This window comes from Tamandua tetradactyla, chromosome 16, assembly GCF_023851605.1.
Source record: "Tamandua tetradactyla isolate mTamTet1 chromosome 16, mTamTet1.pri, whole genome shotgun sequence".
In the NCBI taxonomy this organism is placed as follows: domain Eukaryota; kingdom Metazoa; phylum Chordata; class Mammalia; order Pilosa; family Myrmecophagidae; genus Tamandua; species Tamandua tetradactyla.
The window spans coordinates 51,398,788-51,426,094 of NC_135342.1; the positions used below are offsets into that span (position 1 = coordinate 51,398,788).

The window sequence follows — 27,307 nt, forward strand, 5'->3', positions numbered from 1 at the left end:
TTATTGAGAAGTGAGAGGTTCCCAAATTTCCACCTGAAACAGCAACTATACGACCTTGTTGGGATGGCTGCAGTACATCTCAGATCCGCTACAGGACCAAATTATGACTTTTGTAGGTTCACGGGCGCCTTTGCTTCATTGGCCCCTTTCTCCATCAAAACAAAATGAAACAAATCCTGTCAAGATTATATCTCACCACTGCACTGATAAAAATATGAATATAATCCAGGGTGGATCCATTGTTACCTATTCATTATTCTGTTCATTTTTTTCTTCTGATTTTAAAAGTGTCAAATGAAAAGACAGATACTAAGAATTTAAGAAAGAGAGGGGGTTTATTTATCAAAGGGAGACAAATGCATTTGAGGCACCCCTATGCCAAGACAAAAGCACTCCATTTTACGCCAAGAGGCACCTAGTAGAGTAAATACAACGAGGGTACACAAGGAAAAATATGATTGATTAAGCAAAAGCAATGAGAAAAGCAAGACTTATAAGGGGAAACTTATTTACCCCCAACAAAAGTCCTGGTTTGGGGGAAATCAAGACCCAAGTTCAAATAATGTCAAAACGTCCTAGCAGTTGTACAAGTTGGAGAGCCTCAGATAGCTTGTCTCAGTTAACTCGGCTTAGGTAGGCAGGTGATTTCAACCTGTACAGACCTGATGGCTTTGACTTTGGTCACGTATAGATAAGGCTGGCCTTGGCTTTAGATGTTTACGGGTAAGTTGCCTCCAGGCCCTTGCCAAATCATTTAACAAAAGAAATTAGAACTAAAACATTTTCATGGGCCTGCGAAAATATCTTGGGCCTAAAGAATAAATTCACCCTCTTCCCCAAGGTCATTTACTAAATAGGTGGCCCTGTCTGAACTCGAACCCGGGACTCGGTCAGGCCACCTGGCTCTGTCCATCACAGTGGGCAGCTGCCCCAGGACCCGCACAAGTTTCGGTCTGTCTTAGCCAAATCCACGGTGCAGTGAGGCGAAGGCAGTGCCGTGCTGGTCAATATTTACAACTGTCTAGTTGGAAGGAGAGCCCCAGTTTTATAGCACAGGCCAATTTCCCTGTTGTAAATATCCCCACAGTGGTCGACTTTAAACTTCCAGCGTGACCTCAGTTTACAGAAGTTTGGAAGCGATGCAGGGAGCAGACCATCACAGGTATTTCCATTGTTCAGATATGATAAGCATGAATAGTCTCGAGACCATATATAATAATAAGACATAGTAAAATAATTAGGAAGTGATGAGTTTCGAGTATTTATTACCTTTACTTTTTTTTTTTTTACCTTTTCTTTTAATATAATCTATTTACTTGTAAGATGGTATAGTTTCATGGTAACAAAAATTCCTGAAAAACGACGAGCTGGGACCGTTCGCACCGCCACCTCGCCAGCACCCCGACCTGCAGCGCGGCCACAGAAGACTACATTTCCCAGAAGCCTCCTTTTCCCGGGCCCGCCCTCAATTTCCGGAAGCCGTTCCCATGGAGACGGGCTAACCGCGGAGGCTGACCTCGGAGGGGTAAGGAGAGAGTAGGGGGCTGGGAGTGCTTGGACCCTGCTTGACACGGGAGTGGTAGTGGTGGGAAGGGGGCTTCTCACCCTGGACTTGGTCAGGCCGCCTGGTTCTGTCCACCATGACGGGCAGCCACCCCAGGACCCACATAATTTCCTTTTCTGTGGAAGTTTTCAGAATGGTGTGTGTGCAGCTGCCTAACGGGGAGGACGAGGCTGCTGCTGGGAGGCCGTTATAGGGAACGACCTGTGGGAAGGGGGTTTGGGGGATGGAGTAAGGCCATGGGGTCTCTAGGGAGGGTCCAGGGAACCTTGAGGCAGGACAGCCCCTCTCCCTCTAAACTGGCTGTAGCTGAAGAGGCAGTTGGCGCAGAGGATAAAGAGTTAAGGTATAGTTGTGGGTTACGGCCTTAGCGCTAGCTTTAATGAACGTGCTGTGTGAATTGGACTCAGGGGTCCATTTCAGTGCCCACCCCAGCTGTAAGCCCCCGCTGCAACCACCACACCACACCACCACCCCCCCGTTTTAACTCCCAGCTCTAAGCTCCCGCTACCGCTGCCATTTCTGATAGCTAAAAAATTAGAAAAGTGCTCAAAATAATTCTTTAGCTGGAAAAAGCTGAGTATAGTCTTTAGTAGTTAGATATGCCTATTATAATAAAATCACTCAAGCAGATTCGATTCATTTCAAGCCTGAAAGCCCTTACTAGCATAGTTTGCTGTGCCCTAACCTTTGTTCCTGGTTATACTAATGAGAACTTTAACCAGCTCTGCTTTTAAAGATATTACCCAAAACAGGATGAAACCCTCATGGGATAATATCAGCACCTTCTTCCCTTTGAAGAACAAGATCAAAGGCCTGAATAGTCACCAAAGAAAAAAGGGCCAACCAGATAACAGGATATGCTGACCAAACAGAGTGAAGCAAATGACCATTACTCAATTTTAATGAATCCTGTGACTTTTACTTAGTTGTATTTTCTTTGGGGGGGGGGGGGGTTGTTTGTTTGCTTTTTCTGCTTTCTTCTAGACCTTTGCCATTCCTTTATCTGTTTGGACTCTACAAGCTAAAATCACCTTCTCACTTCAAACTGGTCTTGGAAAGATTTTTTTCCCTCCAGTTCCTTGTTGATGCATCTTCAATAAACTCACCTTCTCACCAAAGCAAAGAGACTTGTTTCTCTGTTCGATGCAGGATCAGGTGAACCTATGTAGGACCTTGTTTTTATGATGGTAACACTCTGCCTTCTCCCCAGCACACTCCTTCCTTGCTAATCCCTGCTAGCCACCACCTGCCCCCTCACCTTGGTTGCCCACATAGAATTTCCCCATCTTGTTGGCCCTTTAGGAGCGTGAGTTTCAGAGCCAGAAATATATGAGTTTAAATCCCAGATCTGCTGGGATTTATTAGCTCTTTGACCTGAGGCAGTGCATTTAGCCTCTCTAGACTTTTCTTGTCTGCCAAGTGGGCAGCAATAATAATGTCTACATCATAGTGTCACAGAGAGGGGTGAGATTGTCTCCAGAAAACCTTAGCACACTGCCTGGCACCTAGAGGGTGTGTAGTCAGCTATAAGCATTGTGCCCTTCCTGGGCTCATCTCTGAGCCCAAGAAGCAGACATATGGGTCCGATGACCAGGCTGTGTGCTACTTGGCCAGTGGGCATAGTGGGAAGCTTACCCTAGGGAAATTAGGGTCCTGAACCGGCCTACTGGACACAAGGCCTCAGCCAGGATGCCAGTACCCCAGGACTCTGCGGGGGTCAATCTCTAGCAATGGAGAGAGAGCACAAAATGTCAGAATTGTACCGAAAAATCTGATGCTCCCCTCAATGCAGAAGAGGAAACTGAGACCCAGAAAAGAGCAGGGAGTGGCCTGAGGACACATCAGAAGCTATCACCTGGCAAGTTTGCTTCCTCATCAAGCTCAGTCCTGGCTAGTGGTCAGTTATCTGCCTCTGGGAGAGGCTAAAGCAGTCCAGGCAGGAGAGGAGAGTTGAGAGGGGGTCCCTTTCGCCCACTTGGTCCTGGTTCCACCGTAAGAAGTGATGAAAATCTCTTATCTCCCCAGTCCTCAGGAATTCCCCTCCCCACCAATCCCAGCACATACACAGATCTATAGCCTGTGGTTTGGCTCTCCTCCTATCTGCTATGTTCGCTATGAAGAAGATCGATATTTGAGGCAGGAGTTGGGATCAGCTGGGATGACGATCAGCAGTGTGGAACAGGAAGGCCATGGAGGCAGCTTACACAAGTAGAGGCTGTCTTCTCACACAAACCAGAAGTCTGGAGACGGCACTCCAGGCCTGGGAGGGTGACTTCTCTTCACCACCAGGGATCATCCCCCCCCCCCCCCCACTCTCCATCTTTCTGCTCTGCTTTAGCAGGCAGCCCTGGTCCTCATGAGTGGTCATCTCTCGTGTTGGATGCCTCAGCTCCTGCTTTAAGTTCATGTTCCAAACAGGAAGAAGGAGAAGGGAAAAGGCCAAAGGGCAAAAGGTCTGTTCCAGCTAGACCTGACCCTTTGAAGAAACCTCAGAAACCCCTCACTGCAACTTCAGCTCACATCTCATTGGCTGCAACAGGGTCATGTCATAGGGCCACTGCTAGCTGCAAGAGAGTCTGGGAAGTCCAAAATTTTCAAACTGGCACATTGCTGCCCCCAACAAAATTGGGGTGCTCTTGTACAGAAGAAGGGGAGCTGAATATTTGGGTAGGTGACTGGCAGCCTGCCTCAGTGAGTGGCAGGCAAAGCCTTCCCCAGGGCACATGCCATAGATGGTGTCTTGAGTATCCCACAAAATGGTGCCTGTCCTCGAGGCTGGCCCAGGGCTTGGCCAGAAGAGCACAGACTTTGTCCTCTCTACTATGGCCTTGTCCAGGGGCCTTGGTGGAGGCCCTGCTTTTTGCCTCTCTGTGCCTCAGTTCCATATGTGATGAGATATTTACCTGCTGCCTTCGGTTTTTTTTTTTGTATTGCCTTACTGTCACAAATAATTTTCTTTAAGCCAATTTGCTCATTAGACTTAATAGTTGTATCTAAATAGGAAACTTCATTATGCTACAGTAATCCCTATGACATTAGCATCACTTGTCAAAAAGAGAAGGTAACTCTCCAACAAATAAATATACGAAAAACAAATCAGTGTGTGTTAGTCTGGGCTGCCTGTTCCTGCCATGACAAAGGTTCTCAACCCAAGGCCTGTTTTCCCTCTGTTTTAAAGATGTGTGAGGTTGGAGGGTGTTGCAGAGATATTAGCACCAAATGGAGACTCTCTCCTTGAATAAAAGGACATTTAAGAGTCCCGTGTGATCTGAGCCACCTCAGCCATCTCTCAGGTCCCCTGGGGATGCATGAAGGGTCTTGGGGACTTCTTCCCAGTCTGACAGCCAACCTGAGCACATCTGTCCCTCCCCAGCAGAGACACACCACCTCTAGACATTGCAAGACATGCCATCATGGAGGTCCTGAAGGAAAAAGTGGAAGAGGAGGAGGCAGCAGAGCGGGAGGAGGCGGCTGAGAGGGCTGAGAAGACCGAGAGGACTGAAAGGACGGAGAGGTCATCAAGGCCCATCGAGGCATTGAAACAGGAAACCACCCTGACGAAGGAGGTGCTCAGAGACCTGGAGCAGAAACTGTCAGAGATCAAGGTCACCATCCCAGACGAGCCCCTGTGAGTAGCAGGATGGGGACTTTGTGTCCAGCAGCACTGGTGAGGTCAGAGCAGGGCTGGACAGGCGTACACTGGGAGGCAGGTCCAGGACAGTAGACGAGGGGGTTCAGAGAGAGGGCTCCACATCCAGATTGCCTGGTGCAAGTCTCCACTCTGCTCCTCAGAAGCTGTGTGACTGTGGGTAAATCTCTTAACCTCTCTGTGCCTTGGCTCCTGTAAGTGAGGATGATAATGATGATACCCGCGTCCTGGGTAGGACTAAATGAGGAAGGGATAGAGCTCACCGCAGCTTGGGACACAACCTCATGAACTAATGCCACCTCTTTTGCGGGGACAGGGCCTTCACCAAAGACACCATCGACATCTCCGAGCTGCCCCTTTCCTACAAAATCAACACGCCCAAGGAGGAACACCTGCTGCAGGTGGCAGACAACTTTTCCCGCCAGTACAGCCACTTGTGCCCAGACCGTGTGCCCCTCTTCCTGTACCCACTGAACGAGTGTGGAGTGCCTGTAAGGCCAGGAGGTAGAAAGCGGGGCTGGGGGCCAGAAACCAGGAGAAGTGGAGGCAGCCAGGGCACAGGCTTCCCATCAGCCAGAGCAAGATGGAGCCTCACCTGGCTTTTGCTCTGGGGATGGTGCAAACTCAAATGCCAGCAGCCCTCAGTGGGCTCAGGGTAACGGGCTGCAGGGGAAATTCAGACCCAGGGTGGCCCAATCAAAAGAAGGGAGGGTATCAGGATTTGAATGGGAATCTCCAAATAAGACAGATCTCTGGGTCTCTGTCAACCTGTGGGCTACTGTTTTGCAACTTTGGGGGTTAATTCCATGCAATGCTATCTATAGGTGGGGAAACGAATGCCCAGAGAGGCTCAGGGTATGGCCTGGGTCACGGGGCTGGCAGGAGCAAAACCTGCACTCTGGTCCTGGGAGCCTTCCTAGTCCACTTTGTCTTATTTCTCTACCCCTGCCTGGACTCTGGAGCTGGAGACAGCAACCGGCCATCCAGCTGCCCCTGGTCTAGAACAGGAACCGATTCTAGAGCCTCTATAGACCCAGAGGAGGGCATGATACATGGGGAGTGAACTAGGGTGCTCTCAGGACCATGTGAGAGAGGCCTAGGAAGCAGGAGACCTGGGCTCCCTATTTGGTCTCTGATTTGATGGGTGACCCCAAACAGCTCTCTAATGGTCTCTGGACCTCAGGCATCCCCTGATGCTTGGGGGGTTGGGAAAAGGGCTGTCTTAAGGCTCTTGCAGCCCAGATCCAGAATAAGCTTGCACTTCCCCTTGGGTACCAGTGATGGGATTGGGGTCTGCCCAGCCTTTGTCATTACACTCCCATCGAGTGCTGCCAGTGCCAGACCTGTACGTTACCTCCCTGGCCCCCAGCAACCTCTGGGAGGGAGGTCCTGTGATTGCCCCCATTACAGAGAAAGAAACTGAGGTTCAGCGACGTGAGGGTGCTTGCTTAGGTTCCCCTACACAGTCAGTAAGAGCTGGATCTGCCTGGGTCTAGAGCGCTCCCAAAGTGGGGGGTGGTGCCCTCAAGACCTGGTCTCCAGCACCTTCCCTGGTAATGAAGGAAGGTCCCACCAGGCACTGGCTCTCATAGCGTCCCCACTGCACAGACCCCCTTGCCACAGTCTCTCCCCTTGCAGAAGTTTGTGAGCACGACCATCCGGCCCACCCTGATGCCCTACCCCGACCTTTACAACTGGGACAGCTGTGCCGAGTTTGTCTCTGACTTCCTGACCATGGTGCCCCTGCCCGACCCCCTGAAGCCGGTAAGTGCCACTCTCGGGCTGCAGCCTTAGACATGGTAAGCCTGAGATGGGAGCCCCTCAGAGAGACACTCCCCCCACTATTGGGGAAACAGGCCATGAGAGAGACAGGCACTTGTCTGAGGTCACACAGCAAGCCTGGCTGGGTTCGCACTCAGGTCTCCAGGCTCCTGCCTCTTTGCCTTTCTGCCTTCAGAGTCTTCCTTTCATGACTTGAGGAGGTGTGAAAAGAGGAGAGGAAGGAGGCGCTGCTGCCGCTGGCTCTTAGCCCTGTTTGTGCTTTTGACAAGTTGCTAGCATTTCATCGAGAATGGAGAGGGATGATGGGAAGGGATGGGCAAACAGTGGAGGACTGATCAAGGGAGAGAAGGAAAGGGTGGGAGGTAGGAGGTGAGAGGAACTTTGGAGTGAAAAACCGTAATTACAAATCAGGCCCAGAAGCGTGCTTAAAGCTTCCCTTTTCGAAAGGTTCTTTCCCTCCAGGAAGTCTGTCGCCCCTTAAAATTACAGGCAAAATGAGGATTGCATTTTGGGGGTATCTGATTTTCATCCCATTCTTGAAAAAGAGTAAGAGCTGGGTTGGGGACCCACTGGCAACCTAGCACAGGTGGGCAGGGACTGGTGGGAGGACCAGGGGCTCGTGGGGGCATGGGGCCAGCCGTGCTGACCGGGCCGCCGTGCCCAGCCCTCCTCCCTGTACTCCTCGACCACCGTGCTCAAGTACCAGAAGGGGAACTGCTTCGACTTCAGCACGCTGCTCTGCTCCCTGCTCATCGGCTCTGGCTACGATGCCTACTGCGTCAATGGCTACGGCTCGCGAGACCTGTGCTCCATGGACCTGACGCGGGAGGTGTGCCCGCTCACTGCAAAGCCCAAGGAGGTATGGCCAGCTGGGCAGCGGGTGCTGTCACGCCCTTCCTGAAGGAAGCCTGTTGCTGCTGCTTCTCCCTTGCCCCAGCCACACAGGAACTGCTCCATCACCCAGCAGCCGTTCAGCACCTGGGGCAGGTTCTATTTGGAGTTCACATTTCAGACCTCTGTAGGTTTCTCTGTTCTCAGCCATCTGAACACATACAGCCCAGTTCTCCCAACTGGCCTTCCTCGCCCCCTTTAAACTTAGTTTCAAAAAGAGAGAGAGAAAAAAAAAAGCTAAACTTAGTTTCAGCTACTTTGCTTCCTATTAGGTACATTTTGTGAATATCACCTGACTTATATGTTGTCACTCTATGCCGAAGTTACCCTACTCATTTGATAAAAATCCATCTGGCTGGTTTTCTAAATTCTTATTAATTAATTAATTGATTATTTTAAAAACATTTTTATTGTGAGATATATATGCAGAAAAATGATACATTTCAAAGTACATTTTAACAAGTAGTTTTAGCCCTTAACTCGTATCACACACACACCCCCACCCTGCACCGCCTCCAGTTATTTACCCCTGGTGTTGTTGTGGTAGAAATTCCTGTTAATATATTCCTGTTAAATATAGGCCATAGCATGCCATAGGTAGTTTTTCCCATATACCCCTCTATTATTAACTCTTTGAACAAGTGTCATACCTTTGAAGTAGTTCATATAAGAACTTATTTATATTTATAGTGCTCATTGGTGAGATACAGGCTCTAAAAAACTGCTTTCAATCATATTCACCTTCAATACGATACTATTACTTATAATCCTACTAACAAAGTACCATCGCCTGTATCTATCTATTCTCATACATGTAAGTACAACCTCATTAACAAGTCTGTACATATTAGGCAACTGCTCTCCCTTCTCTATCTTCTATCCATCTCTAGGTCTCACATATTCTACATTTAAAACTCTGAGTTTACATTTTCTAGGAGGGTCATATTAGTGAAATCATACAGTATCTATCCTTTTGTGTCTGGCTTATCTCACTCAGCATTGTGTGCTCAAGGCTCATCCATGTGCTTCAGGACCTTATTTCTCCTTACTTCTGTATAATATTCCATCGTATGTATACATCACATTTTGTTTATCTGCTTGTCTGTTACTGGACACTTGGATTATTTCCATCTTTTGGCAACTGTGAATAATGCCATTATAAACATCAGTGTGCAAATGTCTGTTCGTGTCACTGCTTTTAGCTCTTCTGGATATATACCAAGTAGTGGCATTGTAGCCGGCTGTTTTTATGTAATGAAATAACAGGCAAATGGACAGACATTTGAGTCTCAGTCTTTTTAAACATTTCGGGTAGAAAGGGTGGGCAACAGTGGCTCAGTGGTAGAATTCTCGCCTGCTATGCTAGAGATCCCAGTTTGATTCTCAGAGCCTGCCCATGCCAAAAAATAAATAAGTAAAAATTAAAAGAACAAAAATTTCAGGTAAAAAGGCCGCTTTTAATAGCAAAAAATGTCACCAACCCTCTGGTAGGTAGTGACTTTATATATTATATATGTATATATATATCTCCGTTGATTGGGAGCTCTAGAAGAGGCAGAGGCTGCTATGAACATGAGACATGTTCTTAAATGAATTTTAATTTCAGAAACCACAGAAGCATCTCATCTCTTTACATTTGGGAAATAGTCATAATGCAGGCAGAAAACACTTAATGAGCTGAATTAATTCTAGGATTCTGGGACCAGGGCCGCCCCTCATGGACATCTGCAGCTCAGGATGGGGAGCCCAGGATCCAGGCTTCTAGCACGAAACATGTGCAACTTTGTTACACCTGGGTGGCACTGGTGGGCACAGGTAGGGAAGATGGGGGTAAGAAGGCAGGGAGAAAGCCTTGCTCTCTTAGACTCACATCCTTGAGATGGAACAAAAACCCCATCATTATTTTTGGCCCTGCCCAAACCAGGGGCTTAATAATTACAGTAACTTCAACAACTAACCGATGTAGGGAACTTTCCAGTTTATAAGTCTTTTGACTTCCTTACTCCTCTTAGCAGCCCATCTTATCACTCTTAGTTGACAGACGAGTGTGTTAAGTTGTAAAGGGAGGGGAAATAATGTCGACTGGGTCACATAGCTGGTAGCTGAAGCCTGGGTGTATTTGACCTGACCCTGACCCTGGTCCCTCGTTCTTTCTCCCTCATCGCTGCAAGCTCTCTTCTGAGCCTCTGCTGTCTTCTCTCCTGGGCGTGTTTCTGACCTCTCTCTCTCTCTCTCTCTCTCTCTCTCATGAGTGTATACACACACACACACACTGGCTTCCTTCTCCTTCCTTGCCCAGCCAACTCTTACTTTAAGCCAATATACGAAACTCTTCAATGACAAGATGAGAAAATTACAGCTGCAGACAATTGGCCCCACTCCCAAAGCAGGTCCAGAGCAAGGTGAGTGCAGGCAGCAGGGACAAGAGGAGAAGAGGACATTCCACCAAGCCTCTGCCCTGATAGGCAGCCTGCATGGGCATTTTCTTGTCTTTCCATCTCTGGGGAGAAGGTTCCTTTTTATTCTTACTCCCATTGAACAAATGAGCCTGAGGTTCCAAGAGGTGAGAGGACTTGCCCAAGGTCACGGAGCTGGAGCTGGGTCTCTTTCTGCTTTTAGTGCAGGAGCTCGTATGTTCCAGAAGTGGTTCAGGACTGCTGACCTTTCTTCTCCCATTGGATGACAGATTGTCCAAGAGGTGGAAAAGGCGCCACCTAAGAAGTATGCCATCAAGCCCCCCAGGGACCTGAGCAGCAGGTTTGAGCAGCAGCAAGAGATCAAGAGGCAGAGGGCAATTAAAGCTGAGGAGGAGAAGCAGCTGAAGGAGGCAGAGGAGCGCCTCCTGGTGGGTCCACGGCTGTGGGGAGGGGCTGTGGTGAAGAGGGAAATAGACACAGCTCCGAGAAGGGATGTATTCTGTAGACCCTGCGTCCAAATGCCCTTCTGCACCCCATAACCATCCCCACCTCTGCCCTGCTGTGTGAGAATCTGAGGGTTTTCAGCCAGCTCCTGTTGAGTGAAGTCCCATGACAGAGCTCTACTGCCCAGTAACCCATTTCATGCTGGTAGTTCCAGCATTCCACCTCTCAGTAGAGGAATGTCTGCATACACTCTCCCGTCCATCTTCCTGTCAATCCTCCCCTCTCTCCTTCTGTCATCCATTCTCCACCCCTCCTTCCACTTCTCCTTCCAGCCACCCATCCTCCCATCTCTTTTCATCATCCACCCTCCCATCTATCCATCTGCCCATTTCTCCTTCCATCCATCTATCCTCCCATCCAGCCACACTTCCAGCTTCCCTCACTTACTTTCTCCCTCCTTCCTTCCCTTCCTCCCAGCTTTCATTTCCTTCAATCTCCTATTTCCTGAGCGCCTCCTTGGGTCCAGCCCTGAAGATACATGACACATTCATAGTTCTCCCAGAAGGAGGCAGTTGAGGAGCCATACAAGTGTCCCATTATCTGTCTTTGCATGAAATCTCACCCAGAATCATGACATATAAAGCCAACAAATCCCAGGCACCTGACAGCTCCAAACAGCCCAGTTTATAAACCACGATGCAGTCAGACCTTCCCGTTTTATGGATTAGAAAGTTGACTCAGAAGTGGGTGGATGACCAATGGGGCAGTCTGGATTAGAACTCAGCTCACCTTCCATGTGCCCAGCCCAGGGGAGATGCCTGGACCCCTGACGTCCCCCCTCCCCGTACATCCGGCTTGTAGTCACCCCTGTCTCCCATGCAGGAAGAGGAGAAGGCAGCACCAGACTCCTTGCACGGCCTGCGTGTGCACTCCTGGGTCCTGGTGCTGTCGGGGAAGCGCGAGGTGCCTGAGAGCTTCTTCATCGACCCGTTCACAGCGCACAGCTACAGCACCCAGGATGAGCACTTCCTGGGCATCGAGAGCCTCTGGAACCACAAGAACTACTGGATCAACATGCAGGACTGCTGGAACTGCTGCAAGGTGTGTGTATGGGGGAGGCTGGGGGGCACTGAGCGCACAGATTGGGGTGGGGAGGGCTAGCCACAGAGCTGAGTCCACATAGCCCACTCCCTTGCCTGTAAATAACCATTCTAACACAATTATGTCTCTCTTTTGATGTGTGTGTCCTTCTGAAAGGTGGTTCATTTGTATGAACAACTTTTTATAAGCTTTATGTAGAAGTGAAATATACATTCAGAGAAATGCATTCATCCTAAGTGTATAGCTTGAGGAATTTCCATAAATTGAACACACCTGATTACCTGCACCCAGCTCAAGAAATAGAACATTACCCACATCCCCAAAAGCTCTGTTTGTGTGCAGTTTCTACCTTCTTCCAACTGTAATTTTAATTTTATGTTAATGACACTGATGCACAGACACACACCCATCTATGTTTACACATATGATACATAATTCAATTGCCTACCTTTTATGTACTCTTGCAAAGGGCCCAGAGGAGTGTACAATCCCCAGCTCATTGAATTCTCACCCACTGAACACTCCCGCATAATCAGGACCAGTCTCCAGAAGTCTCCTCATGCCCCCTCTGGCCACTCTCCCTTTCACCCTCCCCAAAGTTAAGCACTATCCTGATTTCTAACAACCTCTGTTAGTTTTGCCTATTTCAGGACTTTATATGAAATGAATCACACTTTTATGTCTAGTTATTTCATTCAGCATTACATTCGTGAGATTCATCCACATTTTGCATATGGCTGTAGTTTGTTAGTTTTCACTGTTTATTGATTTTCCACTATATGAATATACCAGAATTTTTTTATCCATTCATAGTTGATGCAATTTTAGATTGTTTCCACTTGGGAACTATTTTGAATGGTGCTGCTATGCACAGTTTTCTAAGTGTATTTCAGTGAATAAATCTACACATTTCTGTTGGGTAAAACCTAGAAGTGAAAAATACCTAGAAGTCTAATTGCTGGGCCACAGGGCATACATATATTCAATTTCAGTAGATACTGTCTGTTTTCAAAAATGATTACATCCTTTTAAACTCCCTCCAGCCATGCAGAAGAGTTCCAGATGCTCCACATCCTTGCTAACACTTGCTACTTTCTGTATTTTTCATTTTAGCCATTCTTGTAATGGTTATTGCATTATGGTTTCATTAAAAAACTCAATTGATTTTTCACAAACTTTTCCTCATATCCAGTAAGTTTAAACTTGCTTATTAATTCTAATAATTGCTGTAGAGACTTTGGGATTTTTTGCATAACAGGTATAGAGATGAATGGTGACAGTTTTGTTTTTTTCCTTTTCCTAGTAATTAGTTTTTATTCCTCTTGCTTTACTTCTCTGGTTAGTATCTCCAGGGTAATGGCAAATAGAAGTGGGAATAGTGACCCTCCTTTCCTCATAGTCTTCATATTTTCATAAGCCTTACAATCTTATCATTCACTATTCATATGATGTTTATTGTGGTTATTTAGGAGCTACCCTCTATCAAACTAAAGACTCCTTTCTCTTATTAGTTTGCCAGCAGTTTTTTTTTCAATCAAATGCATTTTATTTCTCTCAAATGCTTTTCTGCAGCTATTAAAGTGATCATATGATTTCCCCCCTTCCTTCTAGTTATTGGGCAGATTACACTGTTTTGTGCATTTTTAATTGAGATATAATTCACATACCATAAAATTCACCATTTTAAAGTGTACAAGTCAGTAGTTTTTAGTATATTCACAACATTTTTGAAACTATTGGTATTATCTACTTCCAGAACACTTGCATCATCCCCAAAAGAAACTCCATATCCCCAGGGGGTGACCTGTCCTCAGATGCTTGGTGAAAAAAAAAAAAAAGAAACTCCATATCCATTAGCAGTCACTCCTCACCCCACACCCCTGTGTGGCAACCACTATTCATAAAGTATGTAGTCTTTTTGAGGGGGGGTCTGGCTCCTTTCACTCAGAAGAATTACTTTGAGATTCATTCATGTTGTCATATGTGTCAGTAGTAAATGTTTTATTGCCAAATAGTATTCCCATTATATGGTTATACCACAATTTGCTCATTCATCTTTTGATGGACATTTAAACTGTTACCAGTTTTGTCTATTACAAATAAAGCTGCCATGAACACTTGTGCACAAGTCTTTAATAGGAACATATGTTTTCTCTTCTCTGGGGTAAACATCTAGAAATGCAATGCCTAGATCAAATGATAGATTTAACTTTTTAAAGAAACTGCCAAGCTGTTTTTCCAAAGTGGTTGTAACGTTTGACATTCCCATCAGCACTGTATGAGAGTTACAGTACCTCCAGATCTCTGCCAACACTTGATTATGGTCAGACTTTTTATTTTGGTCATTTGAATAAGTATGTAGTGATATGTCACTGTGGTTTTCATTTATATTTCTCTAATGACTAATGAAGTTGAACACTTTTTCTTGTGCTTATTTACCAGTTGTATATCTTTATTAAGGTGTCTGCTCAAATCTATTGCCTTCTTTTAGGATTGGGTGGTTTGCTTTCTTATTACTGAGTTTTGAGGGTTTGTTGTATAGTCTACATAACTAATCCTTTATCAGCTATATGATAACATATATGATATGTTTTCTCCCATTCTGTGGCTTATCTTTGTATTCCCTTAATAGTGTATTTCAAGGAGCAGATGTTTTAATATTGGTAAAGTTCAATTTAATGAACTTATGGACTGTGCTTTTAGGGTCATATCAAATAAATCTTTGCATTTCCCAAGGTCATAAAAGTTTTCTCCTAAAAATTTTATAGTTTTAGGTTTTACATTTAGAGCTATGATCAATTTTTATTTAATTTTTCTATATGGTGTGAGGTAAGGATCAGAGGTCTTTTTTTGCATATGGATATTCAATGTCTGATATTAATGTAGCCACTCTAGCTTTCCTTTGATTTATGTTAGTATGTGTTCTAGTTTGCTAGCTGCCGGAATGCAATATACCAGAAACAGAATGGCTTTTAAAAAGGGGAATTTAATAAGTTGCTAGTTTACAGTTCTAAAGGCCGAGAAGATATCCCAATAAAAACAAGCCTATAGAAATGTCCAATCACAGACATCCAGGGAAAGATACTTGATTCAAGAAGGCTGATAAGTTCAGGGTTTCTCTCCGTGGAAAGGCACACAGTGAACACGGTCAGGATTTTTCTCTCATCTGGAAAGGCACGTGGTGGGCAAGGCGTCATCTACCAGCTTTCTCTCCTGGCTTCCTATTTCATGAAGCTCTCCGGGAGGCATTTTCCTTCTTCATCTCTAAAGGTCACTGGCTTGTGGGCTCTCTGCTTCTCGTGGCTATGTCGCTCTTCTCTGCTGTCTCTGAATCTCTCATTCTCCAAAGTGTTCCCTCTTTCATAGGACTCTAGACACTCATCAATACCCACCCAAATGGATGGAGACACATTTCCCCCAATCCAGCTTAACAACCACGCTTGATTGGATTACATCTCCAGGGAGATGATCTAATTACAGATTCAAACATATAGTATTGAATAGAGATTATTCTGCCTTTATGAAATGGGATTTAGGTTAAAACATGGCTTTTCTAGGGGACATACATCCTTTCAAACCAGCACAGTATGTGTGCCAGTTTGAAACTGTTGTGTACCCAAGAAAAGCCATGTTCTTTAATCCTATTTCAATGTTGCTGGGTGGGATCTTTTTTATTAGATTGTTTCCATGGAGATGTGACCCACCCAGTGGTGGGTAAGACCTTTTGATTATGTGGTTTCCATGGAGGTATCTCCACCCACTCAAGGTGGGTCACTTACTAGAGTCCTTTAAGAGGGAAACCTTTTTGGAAAAAGCTTCAGAGCCAGCACACAGAGGGAGACCTTTGGAGATGCAGAAAGAAACTGCCCCTGGGGAAGTTGCTTGGAAACCAGAAACCAAATGACCAGCAGATGCCAACCACATGCCTTCCCAGATTGGCCTTTCTTGAGTCAAGGTAGCTTTATCTGGATGCCTTAGTTTGGACATTTTTATGGCCTTAGAGCTGCAAATTTGTAACTTAATAAATTATCTTTGTAAAAGCCAACCCATTTCTGATACGTTGCATCTCTGGTAACATTAGCAAACTAAAACAGTATGGTATATATTTTTCATTTTATTTTTTTAACTTATCTATATCTTCTTTTTTCTTAAGTGCATTTCTTTTAGGTAGTATAAAACTTGGACTTGATTTTTTATCCAATCTAACATTCTCTGCCTTGTAGTTGAGATGTATATACCATATATGCCACTGACATTGATATGTTTAGGTTTATGTCTATCATCTTGATTTTTGCATCATCAGTTTTGGAAAGTTCATCACCATTATAAACAATGCTTTTATCCTATCCTTTCTTTCTTTTCCTTCTGGGACTTCTGTATAAGATCTTTCTACTATAGGGACTCGAACTTGGGTCTCTTGCATGGAAGGCAAACATTCTACTACTGAGCCATATATTCCATATGTTTTTTATGTCCCTTTCTTTTTTTTCTCTCCTTTCCTCTTCTCTCACCCTCCCCCTTTCAATCCCCCTTACCCCCAGTTTTACTTCTCTAGGCTACTGAAAGCAGATACCTTAAAATGGTTGGCTTAAACAATGAGAATTTATTAGCGACAGTTTGAGATTGAGGAAATGTCAGAATCAAGCCATCATCAAAACAATGCTTTCTTCTTGAAGATTGGCTCCTGACGATTCTTGGCTCCTCTGCTACGTGGCAAAGCACATGGCAGTATCTGTTGGTCTCTCCCTTCTCTTCCGTATTTTATTGCTTTCAGCTTCTTGCTTACTTGACTTTAGACTCTCTCTCTCTCTTTCTGTGTGTGTGTGTGTTCATCTTGTTTATAAGGGACTCCAGTAAGAGGATTGACACCCATCCTGATTGAGGTGGGTTGTACCTTAACTGAAGTAACATCATCATAAGGTCCTACTTGCAATGGGTTCACACTCACAGGAATGGATTAGAGTTAAGAGCAGGCTTTTCTGGGGTACATATTGCTTCAGGCCAACAAACACACCCTCTCTCATCCTGGATATTTTCTCCTGAGCTGTCTTCTGGTGTACTCATTCTTCAGCTGTGTCTAATTTTCTGTTCAACCTATCCATTTGCTATTGTGTTTTTCAATTCTGGATTTCCATTTGATTATTTTTCATAATTCCCAGTTCTCTGCCAAAATCTTACTCCTGTCTTTTATTTACTTTAGTATTAAGTATAACTATTTCAGTATTTATTTCTGGTAACTGCAGTATCTATGTACTCTGTAGATCTGTTTCCATTGTTTGTCATCTCTAATTTTGTGTTCATATGGTCTTCTCACCTCATGTGCCTGGTGTGTGTGTGAGTGTGTGTGTGTGTGTGTGTGTGTGTGTGTTGGGGGGAGTGCTAAACACTGTACCTGTAAAATGTTAAGGATAATTGGAGACCTAGATGATATCTTCCTCCAGAGATGATTGAGGTCTTCTTCCGTCAGGAAGTTGGGGTTTCTGGGCAATTCTGGACCACCTTAAACAAGCGAAGATGGGGTGATTCTATGCTGAGCTTCAGTGCCTGCACTGGCTGGCCTGTTTTGGATTCACCCCTACTCCTAGAGTTTTGCTCTTCAGAGTCCCAACCCAAAGATTTATCTCCTTTTTTTCCATTCAGAGGACTCTGAATTATGGTTTTTGCCCTCCTAGCTCTGTGAATTTGTCATAAGCTCTTCTTAGCTTCTCAGCTGCCTGTTTTGAAAACCCAGCCTTCATGGGGGAGAGTAACCCCAAAAGCTGGTTTTGTTTTCATCGTTCTTGGCCTCTTTTTTTTCACTCTCTTCTAAGTTCCATAAGGCCTTCAAACCATGGCTTTTAAAACATTTTTCTCATTTTGAGTTGTCAACAGGAAAGTTGACCCAAATTACCTAGTTCACATCACCAGAAATGGAATTCTCTGTTTTTTACTTTTTCTGTTTTCCAGTTTAGTTTTATGATTTTACATTATAATCTGTTGCCTTTTCCCTGCCCTTCTTTCTTCCCTGCCCCCTCCCTCTTATCTCCCCACCCCCCAACTCCAGCTGGAGCAAAGCAGGGCTTGGGGTCCTTCCTTTCAGTACTCACTCAAGACATTAAGTTCTTGAATTAGGGCAGGCGTCAGGACCAGTTAGTATTAAAGCCTCTCGTGGACTGCTTTGATCTCCTTCTGGAACACTGATTTTGGGAGCAGGGAGGAGGATGGGAGGGCGCCATCCTGGGGAGGTGGATTGGAATGTGGGTGACCCCCACCTGCCAGTAGCTATCTAGCGAGTGAGCCACTTTTCTGAGGAGACCATTATCCTTGTCCTCAGTCATAGCACGTGAAAAGAAAGTTGAGGACCCCATGATAAGTCTACCTGTCTCTGTGTAACCCACTCATGCACACTGCCTGTTCTCTTTTCCCTTGATGGGTAAAAACACGATGAGGTCTTTTTAAACCTGTCACATCCTGGAAACTGCCAGATTCCCTTCCCATAACATCTCTAAAGATCAGCTGGTCCTTGGCTTGGGTTTGCTGCAAACACTGCCCAGTTGGCTTCCCAACTAGTGCAGAGACCAGTCATGGGATATTTTCACAGGGAAACTGGACAAGGGGGTGGGGGAGCAAGTTCCGTCCTCCCTTGGGGCCTCAGTTTCCTTTTTGAAATGAGAAGGATGGGCATGGGTTCTCAAAAGGCCACATCGAACTGACCCACTACCTTCCAAGTCTCGGACTCAGGTCCCCGCTTTCCTCTGGGAGGAGCTGTTCTCACCGCCCCTAGTTGTGGGGAGCAGGGAGGGCCGCTGTGGGAAACACTCAGTCATCCTGCCCCCTCCATCAGGACTTGACCTTTGACCTGGGAGACCCTGTGCGGTGGGAGTACCTGCTCTTGGGAACTGATAAGCCTTATCTGTCCATGACTGAAGAGGAGGAGGAAGGGATGAACGAAGAGGATGATATGGAGAATCGGGTGAGCCAGGTGGGCGCAGAGGGCTGGGGAGTGTGTAGGGAGGGCTTTGCGCTCTGTGGTACTCCAGGCCCACCTGACCATTGGTGTGCCGTCCATCACTGTGGCTGGTCTTGAGTGTTCTAAGAAACAAGGAGCCTCCCCATTCAATCCAGTTTTGAGACAAATCCTGCAGCACAGAGCCCCCTGCTGGCCACAAGGCATGGACCCGCCAGTGCCCAGGAACCCAGCCCGGCAGGCAGCAGCCTGTGCCTCACCTGATGGTTCCCAAACCGGGACGGGACACTGGTTGCCCCAAGGGCCCACTAGTGAATTCCTTGTGAAGCTAGAGCTCAGCCAGGGGCCCCTGGGGGAAAAAAGCCCTACAGCTGTGCATTGCCTGGGCTCACTGCTGCGGCGTGCCCATTTTGTCACCTGCAGGATGTCACAATTAGATGAGCAGGAGTCAGAAGTCTGAACAATGTTCGTTGGAGAAAAGTTTTAAATTGAAAATATCTTATCTGCATTTCCATGGAAATGGAGAATCATTTGTCTAGACTAGGCTTTATTTCACAGATAGGGAAACTAAGGCTGAGAGAAAAAAATAATAATGGCCACCAAACAGTGTCCCCAACCTGTTATAGACATTATGCCATTAATACTCCCCAGAGATCCATTTTGCAGTCAAGGAGACTGAAGCTCAGAGAGGTTAAGGCACCCAAGGCCCCAGAAATGGTGTTGGATGGAGGGTGGGCTTGGGTCCACCTGAGTCCAGGAGCTGCTGGCTGTTCCTGGAGCCTTGGCTCCCGACTCAGGGAAGGGTGTGCTCTCTGAGGTTAGTGGGGGTGCTATCCTAAGCCAGCTGGGTGCAGGGAAGGACACGGGGGAGGGCTCTCCCCAAGAGTCGAGAGAGGTGCCAGGTGTCAGAGTTGCTCACGACCCCGAGCTTCCTGGGGATGCTGAACTATCTCATCCTGGCCCAGAGTGGAGGAGGCAGGGAGAGGTGTGAAACAGAGGCTTTAACAGTAGCTTCTCCTCCAAAGCCCAGCTCTGACCAGTGCCCCTCCCCACCTCCTGCCTCTCCCAACAGGGCAGGGAAATTGAAGAGAAGAGCTTTGACATGCCGCACTCATGGGTAGAGCAAATTGAGATCTCCCCAGAAGGTATTTTCCTCACTCACCCTCTCCAGGACCATTTCCTAGGTGTCGGGGCAGTTCTGTGGCCTCAGCGAGGTGAAAGGGGTTGTGGGGAGGCCTGGCAGAGGCCGTGCTGGCCCCTCATTCTCCCCCTTTCCTTTCTGCTGCGTCCCCTTTCCTTCATTCCCACCACACTCACAGTCCTGTGGCCGGAGGGCCCAGTTCCAGCCTGGCACCCAGGAGGGGCTCAGTTCCCATGTTTTGGAGGATGGGGTATGGGACACCCTACAGTTGGGGTATACTGAGGGCCAGAGACACAGCCCTCCCTGCTCCCTCCCCAAGCCTGCCTAGAAAAGTGGTACCCTGTGTCCGGATGTGCAGGGGTGGTCAAGTCAGGGGAGGGGCAGGCAGAGGAAGCAGGAGGGACTGATGATCTCACCCCAGGTCAAAGCCTGCTGGCTGCAGAAGTTCCCATCTGGGGGTATCATCAACCCATGGGGCAGGCATCAGCCTTTCCCCAATGGGTAGGAAATGCCAGAGAGGGTGTCATGGGAACCCTCAAAAAGGGCACCCAGCCCAGCCCAGGGCGGAGGGCTGGGGGCAGGGGAGTGGTATCAGAAAGGGCTTCCAGGAGCTAAGCTGGGAAGAATCAGGAGTCAGCCCAGCAAGGGCAGGAGAGGATTGCAGAGAGACCTGCAGGGAGGTGGGGGGTGTGGTGTGTCTGGGGAGCAGATCCTCCGGGCAGATCTTCTACCTAAGAACCCTGTCCATCTGCTGGCTAGGCCTGGCCTGGCCTGAGGACCCTGGGCGACTCTTCTCCTCTGCCTCCTCCTGCAGCAGGCTGAGGCCTGGCCGGAGCTTGGCAGGGTGATGGGCAGTGGACCAATAGCTGTGTGGGCTTAGCCGTCCCCTCTCCCCACCCCACCCTCCCCATTTGGAGAGGGAAACACTGGTCTCACTCTGCATCTATAGCATTCGAAACCCGCTGCCCAAATGGGAAGAAGGTGATTCAGTACAAGAGGGCGAAGCTGGAGAAGTGGGCCCCATATCTCAACAGCAATGGCCTCATGTCCCGCCTTACCAGCTTTGAGGATTTGGAGTGTAAGGGAGCCTTGGCAGGGGTGGGGGTGGGGGGCACCCGAGCCACAGGGAGCAGGAGGGCTGGGTCTCTTCATATGCTGATGACCGTGGGCATGTCACCGCCACCCTCTCAGTGTGCGTGTGGCTCTGCTGACCTGTGGGTGCTGGGCCCTGCTGACCTCTGCAGCAAACATCGTTTGGGACCACAGGCACCAAGACTGTGGAGATAAAGGAATGGTATAAGAACCGGGAGGACATGCTGGAGCTGAAGCACATCAACGAGGGCACAGGCCTGAAGATCGACTACTTCAAGCCAGGCCACCCCCAGGCTCTGCATGGTGCGTGGACCCCCTTGCCAGTCAGTGGGGGTGCAGGGTGGGGGTTCCTATGCACGCCAGAACAGCCTCCCTGGCAGCTGGAGGAGCCAGCGTTCATGGATTGACAGGGTTCTTGGGTGGCAAGCCACAGAAAACACCTCTGCCTCCCTAAGCAAACCAGATGTGTGGGAGGTCACAGGAAGCTCAGAAGATCCAAGGGCAGGTGACAGAATTCCTCTTGGGAAGTCAAAGCCAGGGCCATGTGCCCATTCTGTGGCTGGAATTAGGCAGGAAACCCACCAAGAGGGCACACAGTGGTGGCCACGCTTAAAGGGGATAAGGATGCTAAGCAACAAAACCAACAGTCCCCCAAAATGCCGAGGAGGTCAGGAAGAGAGGGAAGGACAGGTCTTGGGAGAGAAGCAACAACCCTAACCAAGAATTCAAAAAAGTGAAAACATAAGGGCCAGTCCACATTTGAAAATGATCCACCTCATTTGGTAGTTAAAAGAGTGAAACTAAACCAGTAAGGAACCATTTCCCACCCCTCATGTTGGCAAAGATGAAAAAAGAAATGGTTCTATCCATATGAACAGTTACTCCTGTCCCTGCTGTTGGAAAGCAAATCTGTACAACTTTTCTGGAGGGCAGTTTGTCAAAACATATTTAATTAAATATGTACAGATATATTTAATAGTCTTAAAATGTGTACAGTGTTTGGTCCAGCAATTCCACCGGTGGGAATTTGTCCTGAGCAAATAATGGACAACAATGAAAAACGCATGTCATGTTTTACTGTGGTGTGGTTTATAATAACAGTAAGTTAGAAACAGCCTAAATACCCACCAACAGGGGACTGGTTTCCCCGCCAAGGCTCATCTCTAAGGTGGGGCTGCCGTCCCCCTGGGTCTGCAGTGGGCCACAGCCCCTCAGCCAGGCGTCCCCCTCAGCACCCCCCCCCCCCGCCCACAGTGCACGCCTACAGGTCCATGCTCCCCGAGACCAACCGCGTTATGGAGTTCTACGAAAGGGCACGTGTGGACGGCCTGATGAAGCGGGAGGAGACGCCCCTGACGATGACAGAGCACTTCAGAGGGCGGCCCGACTTCCTCTCCTACCGCCACGTCAACTTCGGCCTCCGGGTCAAGAAGCTGTCTCTCAGCAGTGCCGAGTCCAACCCCCGGCCCGTGGTGGTAGGATTTCATCGGGCGGGGGGACAGGGCACCTGCCCTCTGTGGCAAGCTGAGGTTACCATGGATGGGGGTGCCCTGGCTCTAGGGTGGCACCCAGGCCTGAGGTATTTCCTAAAAAACAGCTGCGAGGCCAGCATTTCACCAAACACGCAATCCCAGGGCTGCGCCCTCAAACACAGGGCCAAAGAGGCGTTACTTCCTTACTGTTATAGAAAATCTGTACTTGTCACAAAATATTTGGAAAACGAAAAAATATAGAGAAAAGTAAAAATCCCACAGAATAGCACTTCTCAGACATGACCACATATTAATAGATTTGGTGTTTGCGATCTGTGGGTGTGTATAAATCCCTGTATCACCTACTTATCAGTAAATTGGTTACTTTTTCTCAGTGCCATTACAAATTATTTGGCAACTGAATTCAATGGCTTTAAACCATTGAAGCTTGCTCTAGCAGTCAGGGATATTTAATGAGGGAGTAACCACCTGGAAAGGTGGTGAGCTCCCCATCTCTGGAGGAAGACAAGATGCATCTTACTGAGGGAGCTAGAGAAAGAGCCCAGCTCCATGCAGGCCTGGAGTGACCTGGCCCAGGTCACTATTGTCCGGCTAGGAGCGGCTGCTCTGCAGGAGCCACAAAGAACCCAAAGCCTGGTGCCCCGTGTCCCTGGCTCCTGCCCTCAGGGGCATGTCCTAGAAATCCCAGCCCACCCCCATCCTACGCATGTTCTGGCCTTGCAGAAAATCACTGAGAGGTTCTACCGCAACCCCGCTAAGCCTGCAGATGACGACGTGGCGGAGCGCGTGTTCCTGATCCCGGAGGAGCGCATCCAGCTGCGCTACCACTGCCGGGACGACCACATCACGGCCTCCCGGCGCGAGTTCCTGCGGCGCACCGAGGTGGACAGCAAGGGCAACAAGATCATCATGACGCCCGACATGTGCCTCAGCTTCGAGGTGGGCCTGGAGATGGGGCTGGCTGAAGGCCAGCAGGGGTGCCACGTGGAGAAGCACCTGGGGCCCTCAGCCCCTTCCCAGCAACTTGGGAGAACCAGGATGGGAAACTCCAGGGTCCCAGCCCAGTAACTCATCTCTGCCCCTTAGGAAAATCAAAGTTTCCCATCTGGGGACCCTTCCTTTTGCAGTATCCCTCTACCACCAAGAGAGAAAGCCTTGGGTGCGGCGATGGGTAAGGCTTTTCCCTATCCTCCATCCTCAGCCCTGGGTGGTGCAGATCCCAGTCTGGGGCCCATGCTGGAGAAGGAAAAGACTGGCTTCCGTGGTTCGAATCCTCAGTATCCTGGCATCTTCTTTCACCCCTCTGAGTCTCCAGTTCCTCTTCTGTTATTATCTGCATTTTTACAGATGAGGAAACTGAGGGCTGGAGAGGTTAAGCAACTTGCTCAAGGTCACACTGCTAGAAAGTGGCAGGGACAGATTTGAACTCAGGTGATCTGGCTTCTGAGTCTTGCCCACAGCCCATCACTGCCTCTCTGTCTCAATGTGGTTGTTCCAGGTGGAGCCCATGGAACATACCAAGAAGCTTCTCTACCAGTATGAAGCCATGATGAAGCTGAAGCAGGAGGAGAAGTTGTCCAGGCATCAGGCCTGGGAGTCAGAGCTGGAGGTAGGGTCCCATGGGCAAGTGAATAGCTGGGAGGTGGCAGGGATGTGCAGGGTCTTACTCATGTCCTCCATCCCCCTTTCATCCCAGGTGCTAGAGATCCTGAAGCTTCTAGAGGAGGAGGATGAGGCACACGTGCTGACCATCTCCATCTACGACACCAAACGCAATGAGAAAAGCAAGGAGTACCGGGAGGCCATGGTGAGCCTCACTCCCTCACTCAGGCCCAGATTTTCCTGGACTCCCTGGCCTCCAGGGTGGGGAGGAAGATCAGGGTTCCACTGAGAAGCCCTTTATGGAAGTTGAAGTTCTCCATAGCACTGTGGTTATTCTGCTGGACTGGCCTTTTCTACAGGTCACCCCAAAGAGCACTCAGATCCTGGTCAGTCCCCCCCTGATCTCCAGGAGGGGAAGCTTGTACACCCCCCTCTGCCAGGACTTCCATTGAGGTGACAACCTGAGCCCTGGCCCCAGCCAACTGCCCCCAGCAGTTCAGGTCACACCCTCAAGTTATAAGGCCCAGCTTGGTTTTCAAGTCTAGTTATGAAGCTCCTTCACAATCAAGCAGAGATTTCTAAAAATAGTTTGGGGTTGGTTAGGCAGGACAGGGCATCAGTTCATGGGCTCTCAGACCCCTGGGGTGCATATCAGCCCCCACATCTCCAACTTCACAGGCTCCTGCCTGCCACTGCAGGACACAAGGCCCCAGGATGAGAGGGAAGAATGGAGTTACTGGCAGTTTTTAAATTTAATATTATTAATAACCACTACTTTTGTAGAGCAGTTATCCATGCTGCATGCCAGGCACCAAGCTATGTGAAACATGGGTACCAAAAGACCAGCCACAGGTCCCTTCAAAAGCTTCAGTCCCACAGACACCAAGCACTCACACCTGGGCTCAAGGCCTGGTTTTGTACTGTCACACTGTTGATACAGAGCTGGTTGGGGAAGTCCCTGAAGCCCCTGCTGCCCAGCTGACTGCCTCCCACCCCACCCCCACAGGAGCGTGTGATGCACGAGGAACACTTGCGGCAGATGGAGGTCCAGCTGGACTACCTGGCCCCATTCCTTGCACAATTCCCACCAGGAGAGAAGCTGACACGCTGGCAGGCAGTGCGCCTCAAGGATGAGTGCCTCAGCGATTTCAAGCAGAGGCTCATTGACAAGGCCAACCTCATCCAGGCCCGCTTTGAGAAGGTGCAGCCTGGGCCCTGGGAGGAGAGGGGCCATGGGCATCCTCATTCAGGAAGTGGCCCAGGCTGCTGTCCCTTCACCTCAGACTTGTGAGAAACTGAGGAAAAGATGAGCTTGGGTTTTCTAAATGATGGAGTTGTTCCTCCTCACTCTCTTCATTGGATGGATGGATGGGTGGATAGATGGATGGGTAGATGGATGGATGGGTGGGTGGATGGATGGGTGGGTGGATGGATATATGGATGGATGGATGGGTGGGTGGATGGATAGATGGATAGAAGAGTACATTATAACAACTCCTAGTGCTTGGCCTACTTCTGTGGGTCAGGCACATGCTTATACTGTACTTCCCACACATTCTCATTTAATCTTCACAAACAGGTCTAAAAGAGGAGTACAATGACCCTTATTTTGCAGACAAGAAATTGGAAAATGTCAGTAATTTGTCCAGGGCCACTTGGCTGTCTTAGCTTTGACCTCTACTCCTCTGACCTCATGGACATGATACTCCTCTAAACATGGCCCCAGCAGCTCCCAACCAAGACATTATGTGGTCACTGCCTCTGTTCCTCTGGCTTCTCTGGGTGGAGCCAGTGGGACCACTCCTGTTGGGGTTGTCTGGTGACCAAGCCTCCTGCTCTTCCCTCCCCATGCCTACAGGAGACCCAGGAGCTGCAGAAGAAGCAGCAGTGGTACCAGGAGAACCAGGTGACCTTGACAGCTGAGGACGAAGACTTGTACCTGAGTTACTGCTCTCAGGCCATGTTCCGAATCCGCATTCTGGAGCAGAGGCTCAATCGGTGAGGGAGCTGGGGAGCCAGAGAGGATCACCTGGTAGGTTGGACTACCAGCTTTGCAACCCCCACCCGTCTTGTTCCTCTCTCTGATTCAGACACAAGGAGCTGGCCCCGCTGAAGTACTTGGCTCTAGAAGAAAAGCTCTACAAGGACCCACGTCTGATGGAGTTACTGAAAGTCTTTATGTGATGTCCCTCCAGTTTAGAGGGCCATGGCCAAAGCTGCCAGGGAAAAGGAATGCTGCTTCACAGCCATGTGGCCCCTGCCTTCCTTCACCTGGCTCGTGACCATCCACTCATTCATCCAGCCTTACTACCACACCCCCTCATCTTTGAAACCCTTTCTCTCCTATTTCTCATTATTTTCCTGCAAATAAACACATTTTTAAATTTGCCATTGGCACCTCGTGTTTCACAAGCTCCAGCACCAGCCTTTTTACTCCTTTCCTTCTTCATCTACAGCCTAGGACCTCCCCCACCTTATCCATCTTCCCATTTGTTTCCTGTTCTTCTCTCGACTGGACTGATAAGTGCTCACAGCACCTCTGCAGATGGTCCCACAGCCACCTTCAAACAGCTGGTCAGATCTCAATGTGGCTTGGGTGGCCCAACTCACATGCATACCCCAGAGCTCTGGGGCTCATCTTAGATAGCAGGAGGCTGAGTCCCAGTTCCTCTTCTTACCAGCCACTGTTTTACCCACAGTGGGGATGGCATGGTTTTATTAAATAAGACTTGGAAAGCAGAGAGGACTGGGAATAGCACATAGAAACCACTCACTAAACAGCTTAACAAATGCCAACAGACACAGGAAAATGTGGTCAAATTAACATCAGGAAAATGGGATACCACCACACTCCTACAGAACAGGTAGAATTGGTGAGGATGTAAGGCAATTAGACCTCTCATAAATAGCTTCCCTAGTAGGAGTGTAAATTGGTACAATCACTTTGGAAAACTGTTTGACAGAAGCCACTAAAATTAAACATACATAAATCCTATGGCCCAGAATCCCACTCCTGGGTATTTACCCAACAGAAATGCGTATATTTAAATATGCATATACTAGAATGTTCATAGAAACATGATTAATAATAGCCCCAAACAAAACGGGGGAGTAACACTGGCATCTCATGTATAGAGGCCAGGGATGTAGCTAAACATTGTACCATGCACAGGACAGCCCCCCAA

The 27,307-nt window shown here is 48.2% G+C and overlaps 1 protein-coding gene across 5 annotated transcripts; it reads left to right on the top strand.

Annotated features, from left to right (window-relative positions):
* The first annotated feature begins 1,427 nt into the window (after window positions 1–1,427).
* On the top strand, window positions 1,428–26,513 carry DRC7 (dynein regulatory complex subunit 7). Of its 5 annotated transcripts, none has more exons than XM_077132555.1 (18): window positions 1,428–1,525; window positions 4,938–5,192; window positions 5,530–5,704; window positions 6,852–6,977; window positions 7,660–7,854; window positions 10,573–10,731; window positions 11,630–11,848; window positions 18,672–18,809; window positions 19,867–19,939; window positions 20,885–21,013; window positions 21,202–21,330; window positions 22,282–22,502; window positions 23,244–23,459; window positions 24,019–24,129; window positions 24,217–24,327; window positions 25,129–25,323; window positions 25,981–26,120; window positions 26,213–26,513. In XM_077132555.1, exons 2-18 carry the CDS (start codon window positions 4,978–4,980, stop codon window positions 26,304–26,306), a joined length of 2,646 nt encoding a protein of 881 aa, XP_076988670.1. In that variant the 5' UTR covers window positions 1,428–1,525; window positions 4,938–4,977; the 3' UTR covers window positions 26,307–26,513. The 5 variants fall into 5 exon arrangements, with proteins under 5 accessions (XP_076988670.1, XP_076988672.1, XP_076988673.1 ...); XM_077132557.1 differs by having other exon boundaries at window positions 18,672–18,800; XM_077132558.1 differs by having other exon boundaries at window positions 5,530–5,614.
* Window positions 26,514–27,307: the final 794 nt, after the last annotated feature.